Here is a 15,334-nt window from a genome sequence, read left to right on the forward strand (position 1 = left end):
GCCATTCCATAACTGAACATAATAAAGACTTTCAGAGGAGATTCAGTCTGTACAAGCAGTCTATTCCTCTGACCATTTCTTTAAAGGCACTTACTGCCAACTGCTAAAAATCACTGAAGTTTCTTTACTATAAGTACCCACAGAAATGTTCATAGACCTGTACAATGGTATAAATAAATAGATTCATTAAATGGCACTTAAAATAAGTAGCCCTTGATAAACTTCCCTGTCAATAGAAAGGATATAAGAAAATATATGCAACAAAAGCAAACAGATCTACTCATAGCCCCACCTCTAAATTTCCAGTCCCTTTTTAATAAAGTGAAAAGTTTAGCTATTAAAAATGTTGTGACTCTTGTAATGCTACAGAACACCGATACAAATGTGAATATATAATATATATATTTATATTTTAATATATTACATTTATTTCTACATAAAGAGGCTATAAATACTGTATATGCCTTATATTCATGGTTCCCAACATTTGACATTATAGTAAGTACAAACAAAAATAATTATAAAAATACAAAAAAGAACTCAGTAGAAATAGCTTTACATTTTAAAATCTTGTAGCCCGCATTGTGTCTATCAATAGAGCTCTGGAACTACAAGAGCATAGGTAAGAAGTTGTCCAACAATTAGGCACAATCTCACCACTCAGAGAAAATCGGAGCTGCCATGAAACCAGTCACAGATTCCCAAGACTACATAAACTGAGATCTCTGCCATTGCAAACAGACTTTGAGTTTGCAAAGGGAAAGAGTTAGACCTACATCTGAGGGAGGGGGGAAGAGATGAGAAGGTAGGGTGCCCTTAGGATGCCCCACCAGGACCACAGGGCTCACTGTGGTCCTAAGGTAGATTACTCTGCCTTTTCTACCTGTTGTAGAGGCTGCCCCCGTGGTGATTCAGAGAGGAGGTATTTTCTACAACTGTTTCAGGCTAGCTCAGAAGCAGGTAGGCACCTGGCATGGGTCAAGGGTGCTGGAGAGGACAGGGGAGAGAGCCATCCCCAGAAGTGAGGCATGCCCCTGGCACCCATGTCCTGTCACTTGGCTCAGTGCTCTGCCTTCTCGCCACTAACCAACCTCACTGCACAAATCTTGCAAACAAATGCAACTCATGAGGTCTGGTACAGCAACTTTCTTTTCTCTGCCAACGACAGAGACCATTGCCTCCACCTATATTTAGCCCAGCCTATGTTTAGTCTCAGGCCGTCAGCAAGTGCCAGAGCTTTGAGCTGGAGGTTCCTTTTTTTGTTTGTGGAGGTGCAGGCAAGGGATAACTCTGAGAAACAAGAAGCCAGTGCTATGTTGCTTCCTTCCTGGAGTCCAGCAGCAAGGGAAAAAACAAAAAAAAAAAAAAAAAAAAAATACAACTAGAAACAGTTAAGCTGAACGCTGTGCCGCTGCCTGCATCAGGCTCAGCATGTCACCGGGGTCCCAAAGGCCACCATGCTGCCTCTGCCATCAGGTCAGCACAGCCCACACGCTGCAGCCAGGGCTTTCCACCCTCAGCCACCACCACCTCTTAAGGAAAGCGCCCTGCAGCCTAGCACGGCGCAGTTTTGCTGCCAGATGCTTCTGCATCTTCTTCAGGAAAAATAAACGTCTTTTCTTAGTCTCATGGATGTCATCTTTCTATACATCAAACCTGAATACCACCAGCCCAGGCAAGGAAGGCACATCCCGGGGGGACCCGGAGCTGCTGGCTTCGCCCTAGAGCGGCGGGGAGGCGACCTGCGTGGCACCGTCGTAGCTGAGCCCACGCACGCGGCAGAGCGGGGGCGAAGCCTCCCGGGCACACAAGAGTTCGGTCTCCTCACTGGAGTACACGGTGGTGTCCATGTCGTCCGAGTGGTACCCTGACTGGTACCCACTCGTCTGGTTGGAGGCTTCAGACATGACGGACTCGTTACTCTTGCTGGGCACCAGTGTGCTGCAAAAAACAAGCAGAAAGAGGACTGAGAGAGCTGTGGAGACTCTTCTGGAGGGCAGGTGGGCGATTCCTGCTGGCAGCTGCTTTCCATCACAGCAACAACCACAGCAAAATGGTGCACTTAGCAAAGCTGGATTCAAGCCTTTTTAAACATGCATTTGATTATAAGGAGAGACCGTTTTACACACCCTAACTTTAATAACACATGAAAAAGTTATTTACATTTATGATGATATAAGGAGAGACCTTTTTACACGCCCTAACTTCACTAACACATGAAAAAGTTATTTATGTTTATGAAGATATAAGGAGTTAGATTGTGACCACAGATGAAGTGGAGAGAAAACTTTGAGAGGCTTCACACACTTCAGCTGTGGTGCAATTGTAACTGCAATCTACCTTTGTTTGCACTGAAGTTGTTCAGGAAAAAATAATTCCTGAGAAGCTCTCAGAGAGAATATGTGAGGTTCCAGCTCTGTGAAGGCCACTGCGCTTCCTGTGAACTGCACAATGAAACCCCTGTACAATGCTCTGAAAATACACCCAGGTACATCCTGAAAACTCAAGAGTCAGCTTTAGAAAAAAAGAAAGAAAAAGGAAAAAGAAAAGCTCTTTGTCACTGCAGATAGGCCCTCACAAATACATTCAATTGTGTGCACCAGCTCGGTTCCTTCGAGAGGTGGTTGATCCTTTTTTAGCTGATAAACACAAGTCCTTTCTGTAGTGCTGGCTGATGCTTCCAACAGCTGCATTACCTCTCCTCTACTGGTACTAAATGCAGGTGACCAGACATACAGTGCACAATTTTTCTTTATATTTAAAAAAATTTTTGACAAACCAATCAGTTTTTTTTGCAAACAAAAGGTCACATTCAATCCTACATGCAACCTGAGACTTACCTAAAGGGTATTTTCACTTGTTTATTGCTCTCTTCCAATGTCTTCAGCTCTTCAGATGCAAGAACCATCCCACTATCTGTCTGGTTTTCCTGCAAAGGTGTTAGAAATGCATTAAATAGAAAAAGATTTTAAAAAACAACAAAACCAAGAAAAAGACATCAACAGAAGGAAAAGACATACAAGCAACAGACAAACTCACCTCCTGAACAACTTTTACAGTGGTCACCAATGGGACATCTTCAAATGTTTTCACACTCACAGGGCGGCTTTTTCTTTTGCTACCTTGTCGGTACTGACTGAAAAGAAAACAAAATAAAAAGAAAAGGTTTCAGTCCCCTATCCACAACTTGGCTGCAAACAACACAATGATATCAGAATCCTTTTATCTCTCTACAGAGAAGTTAATCCTTTTGTCAAAACATATTATGCAAACCTCAAAATATCCATTTATTGAAAAGGATGAACAGCCTAGAAAGTGACATGTTTCTGACCTTCTGCTCCTGACAACCTGATCTCTGAGCAAATTCTAAGAAATTGCTTTGAGAAAACAGCTCTTTTCCTCAGTTACACTGGAGGGCTTCACTTCCTGCAAGCTTCGCTTAGAAGTATAATAAACAGAGGAGCCTGGAACACAGACATGTGTCTCTTCCTTTGGACTGCACTTCTGAGACCCCTGGCTGGACCTAGGACAACAACAGCAGACTCAGCAGACTGCTGCCCTTAAACCATGGGGATCAGGACAGGGAGTGCTACATCTCTCTTGAAGGCTCTTCTCCAAAAGAAGCCCTCTGGTCAGGATGACATCCATAAAAAATATTGGACAAAAAAATAAATTGACTTTCATGGAGGTACTAATACAGCAAACAAAACAGTTACCCTCAGCTTTCTGTCTAAGTGGATATGGAATAAAATAGACATTGCCCCAGTTTAACAGGACAAATTTATGTTCCTAACAGCTCATGAAGAAAAAGTCATGAAGTTAGAAGAGGAACCTGCATCCACCCGAAATGCAAAGCTGGAGGCAATTAAGAGAATCATTCATCCCATTTTCTAGCCATGCTGAGTCCTGCCAATGTCCTGCCGACAGACATTTATTTAAACTGGTGGGGATTTTACAAGTTCCCTGTGTAGCCTGCTCAGGTGCTCAGTCACACTTTAGAATGTTTTTCAGATATTAAACCCAAGCATTTGCTGCAAGTAAAATCCGTGCTATTGCTGGGGACAGAGAATAATTACTTAGCATCCTCTTTCGAGCAGCTTTTCATACACTGAAAACTGTTACTATGTTCCCTCTCCATTTTCTCCTCCTAGACTTAACAAAATCAGCTCTTTCAAGATCTCTGCACTGACCACGTCTTCTACTTCTGTTACTCTGCAGTGGTATCTAATCCACTTCCCACCCAACCCTACAGGGACCAAAAACATCTAATGAACAATCTAGTCCACTTATCCTCCTGGACAACCTGACCTTGAATGATGAGAAGTTCATTCCACAGCTTTCCTTCTTAGTCTGAAAGCTCCCCATGTGCTTGCATTTAATTGTCCACACAGGCACAGAACTGCATGGCTGGGACTACAGTTACCAGGATGGTGAGGACTGGGAATTCCAGCTTCTTGATCTGAGTGACCTCCCGGGTATGGGAGTCCTGTCTCTGCTCAGCCCAGACAAGAGTCAGCCTACATGGGCTACAATGAATTAGCTCCTCCTGGTTAAGCCAAGCTACTGTGCAAACAGGACCACTCTCTGTGTGCAGGCAGAGACACCACACACAGAGTCTGACTCCTGCCTGGTGGCAGTGAGGGCTCAGCTGACGTCCTGACAGTATTTCCTGACATGTGTTTGCATTATGTAATAGGCTGTCCCAGTAAAAAAAGGGCCAAATATGCCCTACAGAAAATCAAAATCCATCTCCCCTGCTATCCACCAGACCAATTATTCTCCCTAAAAATGAAACTTAGATTGGTTTGACTTGATTTGTTCTTGACAAATCCATGCTGACCACTTGTAGTTACTTCATTTTCCTGTAGGCATTTATCATTATTTATATGATTATTTATATGATTTTTTATTTGGGGATCATACCTAGGATTCAAGCTAGCTTGATTTAAGGGTTACTTCTTTTCTGTTCTTTCTGAAAACATGCATTATCTTTAAAACATGCATTATCTTATCCTTAAATCTTCTTTACCTCACCTGACTGTTCTTAATGACAATCTTTCAAGGTTTGAAAATTGCATATCTATTTCCTAAGCCAAATACTACAGACATTAGGAGATCCTGCTGGTTTTAATTTAACTCAGCAACCTAAATATTCTTTAATATTTGCTGTGTTTTTCCTGTCCTTGCTTTTCCTCCCCCAGCTTTGATTTAGAGACTGATGTTATCAGCCTCTCCTCCTAGTTAATACTTTTGTGAAGACTGAAAAAGACATCACTGAACAGATCAATCTTTTCCACTACATGTATAGGAAGATCCATGCCTACAAAATAATTTTCAGTGACCAGAACAATAAAGCCCCTAAGCATGTCTTAAGCTCCCACTTTGCCTCTCCTAGCATGGTTTCCACAAGTGCTTTCACAACCTTCTCATACTGTAAGACAAGACAAAAATGTTCAAAGTTTCTTTAAAAGGTTGACAGAGAGATTTTACTACTGTTCATAACAGGAAGCGGGGTCCAGGAAAAGCCATATAGGAAATATTGGAAGTGGAAAATAAATATGGTGTTTTCAGTGTTATATCATGCTTTTCTGTCTTTTAAAATATTTATATTTTAGACTACCCCACTAGTAAAACATGGGGTTGAAAGTTCAGCTCTAGGACCGTAAGTTCAACTGAAGTGTGAAATGCACTGTGCCTACCTAGTCTTTCCCAAGATCACATAAAAATGTCATCCTGCAGTACCCAAAATCATTGGGAACGTTGTCTCTGGTGGATATAATACAAGCAGTGAAGGAGAGGGCTCCATTTTCTGGAAACCACATGGAACCTGCCAACAGAGTCTACCTCTGCCCTGCTGGTTGGATCCATCTCCTATCCTTCTCCTTCTTCTGAGATTGCAGCAAGCAACCCAGGGCTCCCAGCTTTTAAGTGGCTGAATTTGATCTCAGGCATCACTGGATGAGAAAATACCTTTCTCCCTTACATCCCATGCCTGAGGTCCTCACAACGTCCAACGTAAGCCCCGCTTAAGCACATTAGTACAAACTCCTTACTCCGAAAGTCACCTCTGCCACGATATCCAACAGCACCTACCACTACTGGTCCGTTGTGGATGCCCCAGCAGCCCTCCAGAAGCAAGTAGTGGACAACAAACAGTGACACTATTTAGGTCACATTCTCCTTAACATTCATGACCTATTTACCAACATTTCACCTTAGGAGAGGAAATGCCAGGGAGGGTATTAACGATATATCTATTACCATTAATATTTTAGGGAGCTGCAATACAAGAGTGTGAACACAAGTGAATTGGATCAGTAACACTTTGTATTTGTTCTTATTTTAAAAAAAACTAAATAACAAATACTCTTATGGTTCTTTTGAATTATAATACCAAATTTTGAAAGGGTAGCAAAAAAAATCCCCCACCAAACCCCACTACCATTTGGGGAGGTAAAAAACTAGTTTTTGCCTACAAAAACTCTACAGATTCCTTCTTATCCCTATGGAGGAGGTTAAATATGGACCAGGCAGCTGAAGTCTCTTCCTTTCATTTTCCCTGCCCCCAGCATGAATAAAACCTGCCCAGAGGCCCCAGTAGGATGTCCACCATATAAAATACCTAATTCCTGCTGTGTTGTCATAATGGAATTTAGGATCACAGACTTCCTCTTCCTCCCTACAGGAAGCAGGTGAAGTTGGGAGAGAGAGACCCGAATCCTCTTCCATATTCAGCGATACTGACAAAGGAAGGACAACGTAGTCTTTACCATCCTGTAGAATGCAGTGAAAAAACACAAAAATTAAATGGGCTACAGATATACATAGACCTAAACAGCTACACACATGTACATAGAGAACGCATCAGTCCAACGGTGCTACCTTGGCTGTTTGATTAAACCATAAACATTATACCACCTTCACAGGAGTGGCTACATTAAAAGATGGAAACTTAAGAAGCACTGACAAGTAGTTTTAGATTTAAAAATTGAGATTTTTATATGACATACTGTAACATCATGTATAAATGAAAATTTTTATTGACGTCTTTGAAATAAAAAATATAATTTTTAATAATGTTTGAAACCCAGTGACACAAAGAACATGAACCTGAGGAAAAAAATAACAAACAAATTGAGACTGAATTAGACTACTGTGTATTAATCAGAAAGACTAAATTAAGTCTAAGAAGTAAATGAAAAAAAATAATTAAATGGAGATAGCAAAAAAGGAAATCTATCAATACTTTCACATCTAATTTGATGTGAATAGCAAGGATACATTTAAAAAAAATTATTCCACTCGTTTACATCTCTTCTCTAAAGTATAAAGAGAAAAAAATTGATTATGCATCCTTTGGTACTGCATACCTATTTATAGTCCCATAAGAAATCCTTTAGTTGATTCTATCTTTTCTCCATTTCTTTTTCATCTATCCCTTTTGGATTACAATCTGAGACATGCATAATTAATTACTAGTTATCGGACAGTAAATCATGTTTGTCTTTTTTAGTCACAGTACACTACAGTTGATGACAAGAGGGTCTAAATCGTTAGCAATCCAACCATATAAGGTTATGGTCAAATATACACAAAGTGTGTTCTGAACATATAAGGAAACACTTTTTGACTGTGAGGGTGACAAGCACTGGCACAAGTTGCCCAGATTGTGGCATCTCCATCCTTGGAGATACTCAAAAGCTGTCTGGATATGGTTGTGGGCAACCAGCTCTAGGTGGCCCCGGTTGAGCAAGGGACATTGGACTAGATGACCTCCAGAAAGACCTTTCCAACCTCAGCCAGTCTGTGATTCTGTGATACATAAGATTCAAGCTGCTCTTTAGGAAAGTGAAGAAATGCTATCCTTTCTGAGTTTTCCTATGCACAGAAGACACAATAGTTTGGAAGGGCAGGTAATTCCCATCATTTCCAATAGGTCAGAAAGGGAGAGCATGTGGCCAAATCCAGCCTCTTTCATCCAGTGCACTCATATCTAATGTTCTGGCCTCGTCCACTTCCATAGTACATGAAGATGGATCCACAAGGTGGAGTACCTGGGAGGGTGGCCCATGTACCTCACCTGGACGCAGTGGGCTCTCTTACCACAATGCCTGCACACAGGACAAGTCTTAATACACTTATCTGCATGGAGATGCTGACAGGCAGAAAAATGCCTGTATCCTCATTTTCCAGAAGATGCACTGCAGCCCACATCCTCACGTATGCTAAGCTATCCATCTTTGGCATAAGATCAACAGGAGCTACCTGCTGAAATGCCTCTGCAGTATGCAGAGAAATCATCATCAGAGCAGGGAATTGAGCCTGTGCCAACAACTCCCCAGCAAGACAGCTAAGTAACCACAGAGGTGGTATTATGGCAAGGCAAGGTGGCTTTTCGTTACCACAATAGAACTCTGCGACCTTTCCCCCACAGGTCATTCTTCTCTGCAAGTTGCCCCAACGGTCGGTAACAGGAGTGGTGGAAAAAGCCCAGGCTCCCCCGACGACTCCAGTGGACAGTATGGATTTCATGGTGGCTGGCAGGACAGGAGGGGTTCACTTGGTGGTTTCACCAACCAGAGAATACAATTAATGTACCTGACGGACGTTGGCTTGTAGTAAATTCCCCAGGTGCTCCACCAGCTCTGAAAAAGTTGGTCTCTGCTTAGGATCTCCATGCCAGCAATCCAGCATTATTTGGTACCTAGAAGAACAAAGCCCATTAAAATATCAGCATAAAGAAAACAGCACCTATTGCTTGCTCTAGCATCTGCTGTTGTGATGTAAATGTAGGCATCTGGAAGAACAGTTTCTCACATTTCTGGTGTTGTATAGTCTGGTGCTCTCATTCGTGTTCCTTCTTTCAGTCTTCTGCAAAACTCCTCATCAATTTTCACTCCAGGGTATGGTGATGCGCCTAAAATGAGAGCAATGGTAATTTTAACGCATTAGATTCTTAAATTCTGGGATTCATTTTCAAACAAATAATTTGCTATGGCCTGAGTTAATAAGGTAATTCAGTACAGTTGGATGAACAAATAATTTATATTTATGATGGAAATAGCAACTGATTGAGTAAATGAGGCATATAATCACAAAGAAATTGTATGAAGAAGCATTTCAAGTCCATGTTCCTATGTTTGCATTTTTAAGGGAATTTATTTTATTTTGACAGAGGAAAAAAAACAGGAAATTTTCAAGAAGTAAAAAAAAATGCCAAAGAGGATCCAAGAACCCTTTAAGTGTTTTCTTCAGACTCTGTTGTTTAAAATATCAGATGGCTCAGTAAAATTAAAGTGACTCACCTAGTGAAAATATTTCCCATAGCAGAACTCCAAAGGACCATACATCACTCTGAATGGTATACACTCTATCAAAAATGGTTTCTGGTGCCATCCATTTTAGGGGTAGTCTGGCCTGAAAGCATTTCCATAAACAAAAAGGTATCACAGTTTAGCAAAACACTGCATTTCCACAAATGTATTTAAAGTGAAAAAAAAAAAAAGGAGTCCTGACTTCATATTAATTCTCTCTTGAATGGAGAATCTGAAACTTACATCTCCTTTCCTGACGTAATCTGGGTCTTTGTAGATGTCTCGAGCCAAGCCAAAATCACAGATTTTGACCACGTTATTGTCTGACAAGAGGATATTACGAGCAGCCAGGTCCCTGTGGATGCACTGCAAAGAGAAGTAAACAACTTCATATGCTGCCTGTCGTCACGGTTCTGTCCACAGGGCTGATCTCTTTCACATATGTGCTCTCTTACCCTCAAAGGCCAGATAATTCTTAAAACCTTTTAAGAAAAAGAAACCTCAGCATCAACAGTTACTGATTTTAAGTGCTTTTTTGATGGTCACAACTGATTTGGCTCAGGGAGACTTGTGTTCCCAAGTCCAAACATACATCTGTTTATCCACTATGCAGAGAGGGTCTTTGAAGTGAGCTAATTAATTATCCTAAGAAGCTGACACAAAACAGGTTCAGATCTGATTACCTTTAGATTTACTTAGGTTCACTCAAATCTGTGTACTGTGTACTCCACTCTGTCCTCTGAAAAACATACCACACTAAAACGCCAATTTGATTCCAACACAAACTAATCTTGACTACAGAGAGAAAAGTCCCTATCTTTACCTATGCAGAACAACATTTTAGTCAACAACCCAAAGACTTCGAACCTCAAGCCTCAATAGCTTGAAGTAAAAAAGGCCAGGCCCTGAAGATGGTTTCTAGAATGGACTAGAACTGCAGATCCTGGAAAAACATTGCATATACACACCAACCAGGATGTATGAAATGTAGACAAATGCATGTTTTTAGAAAAGACTCTGAAGTCTGATCTTGAACACCTAGCCTGCGCTCTAGACCAGTGTTATATTCCCCACTTCTATTTCCTTTTCCCATTTCTAAGTAATTTTTGTTTCTACACAATTGCAGGCAAGTCCTCGCTCTTGCTGGAATTTACATCCTTTGAAACATGTACTATATGTATTTAGAATCAAATCACAGAAAAGCACTTCTAGAAAGCCAAAATGCAGGTGAAGTGCTATTGACTGCTAGGGTGTCTTTGGCAACAGACTCTCCAAAGAGTCATCCATGAAGTTTCATAGGTGAGCATTGTCTCTCCTCACGCTGCCCTTCCAATCCCACTGCAGGCAACCTCCTCAGAGCAAACTCCTTTACTCTAGTTTACCTCTGGTTACCAGGGATTTGACCCTGATTCCTTTAATTGTCCTCATAAGTCAGCTTCCCTCCTCCCAACTATTTAATCATTCTTACATGAATCAGTGACCCATAAACCTTATACAGATCACTAACATTTGTGTCAATAAATACATGGGCTGTTTCACTCTGTAGTATCAATGATTCAGGTATGTCTTAGGGAAAAAAGAAAATGTTGCGGATGACTGCTAGTCCAAAGATGAACATGCTGTTTCCTTCTATAGACTTACAGCACTATTTCCTACAGACAAATAAATAACATGCCATTCTTCCTGAGAAGTTCCTTACTTTGCGTGAAGCCAAGAATTCCATTCCCCTCGCCACCTGGAAGCTGTAACAGATGAGGTCCTCCATGGTCAAAGGGTTCTTGCAAAGGTCTTCGGGACCAGCTGCAAAGAATCAGATGACAGTCAAACATGCCCTTTGTCACTGATTTCAGCCATAACTGCTTCTTAGGTAAAAGTCCATCTTAACCTTACGCCACATTGAACTGGAAGCGCAGAGCCCTTTTTGGGTTGTATAATTATCACTAACAACCCATTTTACACCAAACTAGTCCTGTGTAAAATAAATTTTGAGATGATGGGTTATACCCTAAAACTCCTTGCTTATTTCCAGAGTTTTCACCAGTGGAAAGATTTGCAAAACTATCCCAAAAGAAAAACAACCAAAACTCAGCTCATAAGTTCCTAACACAGGAAAGGCTTGCTGTGGTTTCAGCAGATGAATTTAGAAATGAGTGAGAGGGAGGTGCCACCTAGTCCTTATGGGGGAAGAATATGCCATGAGGAGAAAGACTTGAATTTGGCAAAAAGCCCTGCTAATTTAGGGTAGAAGAAGCCTAACCTCATCGTCCAGTGACCTGGAGGGATAATGTACTCATGTATCCAACAAAGATACCCAGGCATTTAGTTCCCGGTGAAATAAACAACTCAATGACTTTTATCAGATCTTAATTTTAAGAAGAAATCTCATAAGAACTACACACTGATGGCAAAAACCCTCATCTCAAGGCCTGAGTTTGGTCCACATACTTCTTAAAACATCCCAGCTCAGAAGGCCAGTGTTTACACCAGAGAGGTCTGAAAGGGACCAAAATTGTGTGGAAATGCGTAAAGTGCATGCCTGACATTACCTGGGATTGGGCTGAGCGGTTTGGGATGCTGAACTGGATAATCCATAGCTCGGGAGTTTTGGTCGTCTCTAGGAAATACCCTGCACACAGCTCTGAGGGATCTTTGGAAATCACACAGTCCCCAGTGTCCCTCATCAGCCCCCACCAATGACAGCTGTTCCAACACCAGAAGAAGACATATCCTACCATCCTCCTCTTCCACGTCACTCAGGGACCGCTCCTCCACAAAGCCAGAGCTTGCTGAGCTCTGGCTGCTTGTGATGCTATCCAACCGTCTCTTCAGGTCCGCAGAGACATCACCAACATAGTTTTCCTTCCCCTGCCGAAACCTGGCATTTTTATTCTAGAAATGTGAAGGAAGAGTGGGTGAAATCAGAAGCAGAAAGCATGCCAGAAGCTTCCTCGGGAGAGGCAATGACACTCCCTACAGTCTGTGCCATGGACACCACTGAAGGCAGAAAGGGCAGCCCAGTGCTGGCATGACCGGCCACTCTGCTTCAAGCCAGCTCTGGCTGGGGCACCAGGCTGGTGTGGTGACAGCACCAGCAAACCCCAACCCATGGCCGCACAGACTTATCAGCTAGAGCACTCTCTGACGCTCCACAACGTGGCTTTAGTCTTCTCCCACATCCTCCCAGCCACCTCCCAGCAACATCTCCACATGCTGGGGAATAAATGCACATTGAGGAGCTGGTTTTCTCAGCCCCCTGGTGCCCACCACTTCTAAAGCACAAGCTCCCACACCACCTCTTGTACAGTCGAGCCTCTCCATACTGCTATGGATTTACCTCCCACTGCTACAAAGGCCCTTTTACGAAACCTTTACCTTGTCCAAAACCCTCAAAATGTCACCTACTTCCTCCTTCCCCGAAGCCACTGAATGCTTCTAAGGAGGATACTGGCTCCACAGGCTTTCTCCACCACATTTCCATTTTTTCCTGCTTTGGTTTGGTGACTTTTCTCCCCTGGCAGGGTTGGATTTTTCCACTGCCTATTCCCATCCCCACCGCTTGTGTAAGCAAGGGTCATCACCCTCGTGAAACCCTGCCTCTTTCTTCAAGGCCTCTCGGATATTTGTTTATCCTTTTTACCTCACAAGAGGATGCAGTGAGTTGCCTTTGTCAATATAAAATAGTAAACAATGACTCCAAGGATGAAGAAAAATGACCCTTTGGAAAACTGACAAGCAGTTTGAAGCAGCTCTGATCTAAACACGGCAGCTGCAGGAAGACTTGGGTCTACCAGGATGGCAGAGCACAGCCCAGGGGCCTCCCTCTTGCCTGCAAGTGAAAAAGGGTAGGGTCCCGAGCATGATGCTCAGTGCTGGGTATACACAGCCATGGTCTTCATCCAGCAACCTGACTCTCGGAGGGGATGGATCCTCCCAACGAACCCTCTCCAGAAAGCAGACCCCCTCTCAGAGGCATCCAGAAATGAGTTTGCAAATGCCAGCCTCCATCCTCCCCCTCTTTTCAAACTGGAGTGCAAAGAGGGGTGCTGTGATGGAGCTCCCCTTAGCAAAGGACTTGGGAAGTGAAAAGCTGAACACAAACTCATGAGATACATCCATAATACAAAATGACTAATAGCAAAATAATGTATAGCCTGGTTCAGCAATGAGCCAAGGGGATAGTGGAAAGGATAATCACATGATAGAAGACACCTACGGATATCTGATGGATATATACACTAAGCAGGGAGTAAAATTATTTAAGGTGGTCTGGACCTTAACTAAGAAAGGAAAAAATTCAGGCTGATAATCAGAAAAAACTTCCTGACAGACACGGCCAAGTGTAGAATAATCTGCCAAAGGAAATAGTGGAAGCCCAGTTCCTTTGCACATTTTAAGCTAACAATAACAAAACAGCTACATTGCAGGGGCCAGGGGAAAGACTAGATGACCTCTGATGTCTTTGCCATCTCTTGTTCCCATGAGAAGTACTAGATATTCAGCATCCCCAAGGACTGCCACTTCAGTCTGCACTAGAAACAGAAACATTATGTGTGGAAAAACCCCACCAAATCAAACATTATACCGTTAACCTTGACTTCTTACCTTGTACGGGACAAATTCACTCCTCTTGCTCCGTAGGTAAGCTGACAGATTTCCAAACTTGCAATATTCCACGATCACCATGAGTGGGCCTATACAACACATAGAGCAATTCCTTATAAAGATCATGTATATCCCACCTTACCTCACAGCATAATTTTTGGCTAGAAACATATACATTTCAAAAAGCATCCTACTACCCTGAGGTTTTTAAAATACTGGTAAATAAAAAAGCTCTAATCAAAGTAGGGATATGATTCCTTTCTGCTGTATAAAGAAGGAAAAGCAAGAACATACTTCTGAAAATCACGAGCCTAATTTCATATGTGAAAATGTATAATGGTGTGCTCATACTTAAAAGTGCCAATCTCTGCTAATTGACATTGTAAGGACGTGACAAACATATCTGAATGAACTTCAGTGCAATTAACCACTGATCTGCAATAAAGTACACATGTGATTATCCATGCATTTTTGTGCAGGCATTTTAAGTCCTAAAAAATTAAGACAGGAATCTTGGTTTCAGACATAGATGCCTTAATGTACAGTCCAAATGTGGTATTTCATGCTCAGATTGCTTCATATAGGCATATGCTACAATAATAAATTTCCATCCTAGGTTCCAGATACTGGCCATCTATATTTTATTACGGAATAAACAAGGAAAGAAATATTTATGGATTATGTTTCCCTCAACTACTGCACTTCTGTCATGGAACTTTACAAATTAAATTCTGATCCCATAGTAAGACAACAAGTCAGCTTCCCTGAAAAATTATTACGAAGATACTTTACACTGAATTTCTTCCAAATTAAGAGTGCAGTGCTGGATTTGTCAAACAAAACATCTGTCCCCAATTATAAAGTAAAATAGGTTCATCCACCCAGAACTTGACTCCAAATTGCAGTCCCCCCTCCTACACACACACAGAGGCACCCACGGCCCATCCAAAGCAGGGAGGGAAGTAACAACACTGTAGACAGTGATAGGAACAAGATCAACTTGTTATGTGTGGAGTGCCCACTAGAAAAGTGGATCTGAAGTACAGAAAAGCAAAGTGTGAGAAAAACTGAAGGCTAGAGCTGGATGTAGAACTCAGGGCTTCTCAGCCCTTATTCCACCTCTGGTTCTACTCACTCTAATCAGAATTTTTTTTTTAAATAGACTATTTCTTCCAACCCTTAATTTTGAAACTCAATTTTCTATGCAGGAGAAATGGCAGAAATGGGGTTTTCATTAGCACCTTCCCACCCACTGAGAAGTTACTCACCTCCTGGCTTTGTGCAGGCTCCAAGTAAATTGACAACATTGAGGTGATGGCCAATATGAATGAGAATCTTCAGCTCTGACATAAGTGCTCTGTGCTCACTATGGGTTGCACCCTCTGCAGAGGTAAAACAACACAGATCAGGAGCATCAC

General features: G+C 42.0%; 1 protein-coding gene across 1 annotated transcript in view; it reads right to left on the bottom strand.

Annotated features, from left to right (window-relative positions):
• Positions 1-1,154: 1,154 nt before the first annotated feature.
• Positions 1,155-15,334, bottom strand: part of KDR (kinase insert domain receptor) — a 29,391-nt gene continuing 15,211 nt past the window's right edge. Inside the window, exons 18-29 of the mRNA XM_026846810.1 lie at positions 15,185-15,298; positions 13,917-14,005; positions 12,047-12,203; positions 11,014-11,114; positions 9,558-9,680; positions 9,306-9,417; positions 8,818-8,917; positions 8,599-8,704; positions 6,623-6,774; positions 3,040-3,136; positions 2,841-2,929; positions 1,155-1,941 (exon numbers count right to left, since the gene is read on the bottom strand). Coding sequence (XP_026702611.1) covers positions 1,722-1,941; positions 2,841-2,929; positions 3,040-3,136; positions 6,623-6,774; positions 8,599-8,704; positions 8,818-8,917; positions 9,306-9,417; positions 9,558-9,680; positions 11,014-11,114; positions 12,047-12,203; positions 13,917-14,005; positions 15,185-15,298 — 1,460 coding nt within the window. The 3' untranslated portion in view covers positions 1,155-1,721. The remainder of the gene's footprint in view (positions 1,942-2,840; positions 2,930-3,039; positions 3,137-6,622; positions 6,775-8,598; positions 8,705-8,817; positions 8,918-9,305; positions 9,418-9,557; positions 9,681-11,013; positions 11,115-12,046; positions 12,204-13,916; positions 14,006-15,184; positions 15,299-15,334) is intronic.

This window comes from Athene cunicularia (genome assembly GCF_003259725.1).
Source record: "Athene cunicularia isolate RWA chromosome 4 unlocalized genomic scaffold, athCun1 chr4_part1, whole genome shotgun sequence".
Lineage (NCBI taxonomy): Eukaryota > Metazoa > Chordata > Aves > Strigiformes > Strigidae > Athene > Athene cunicularia.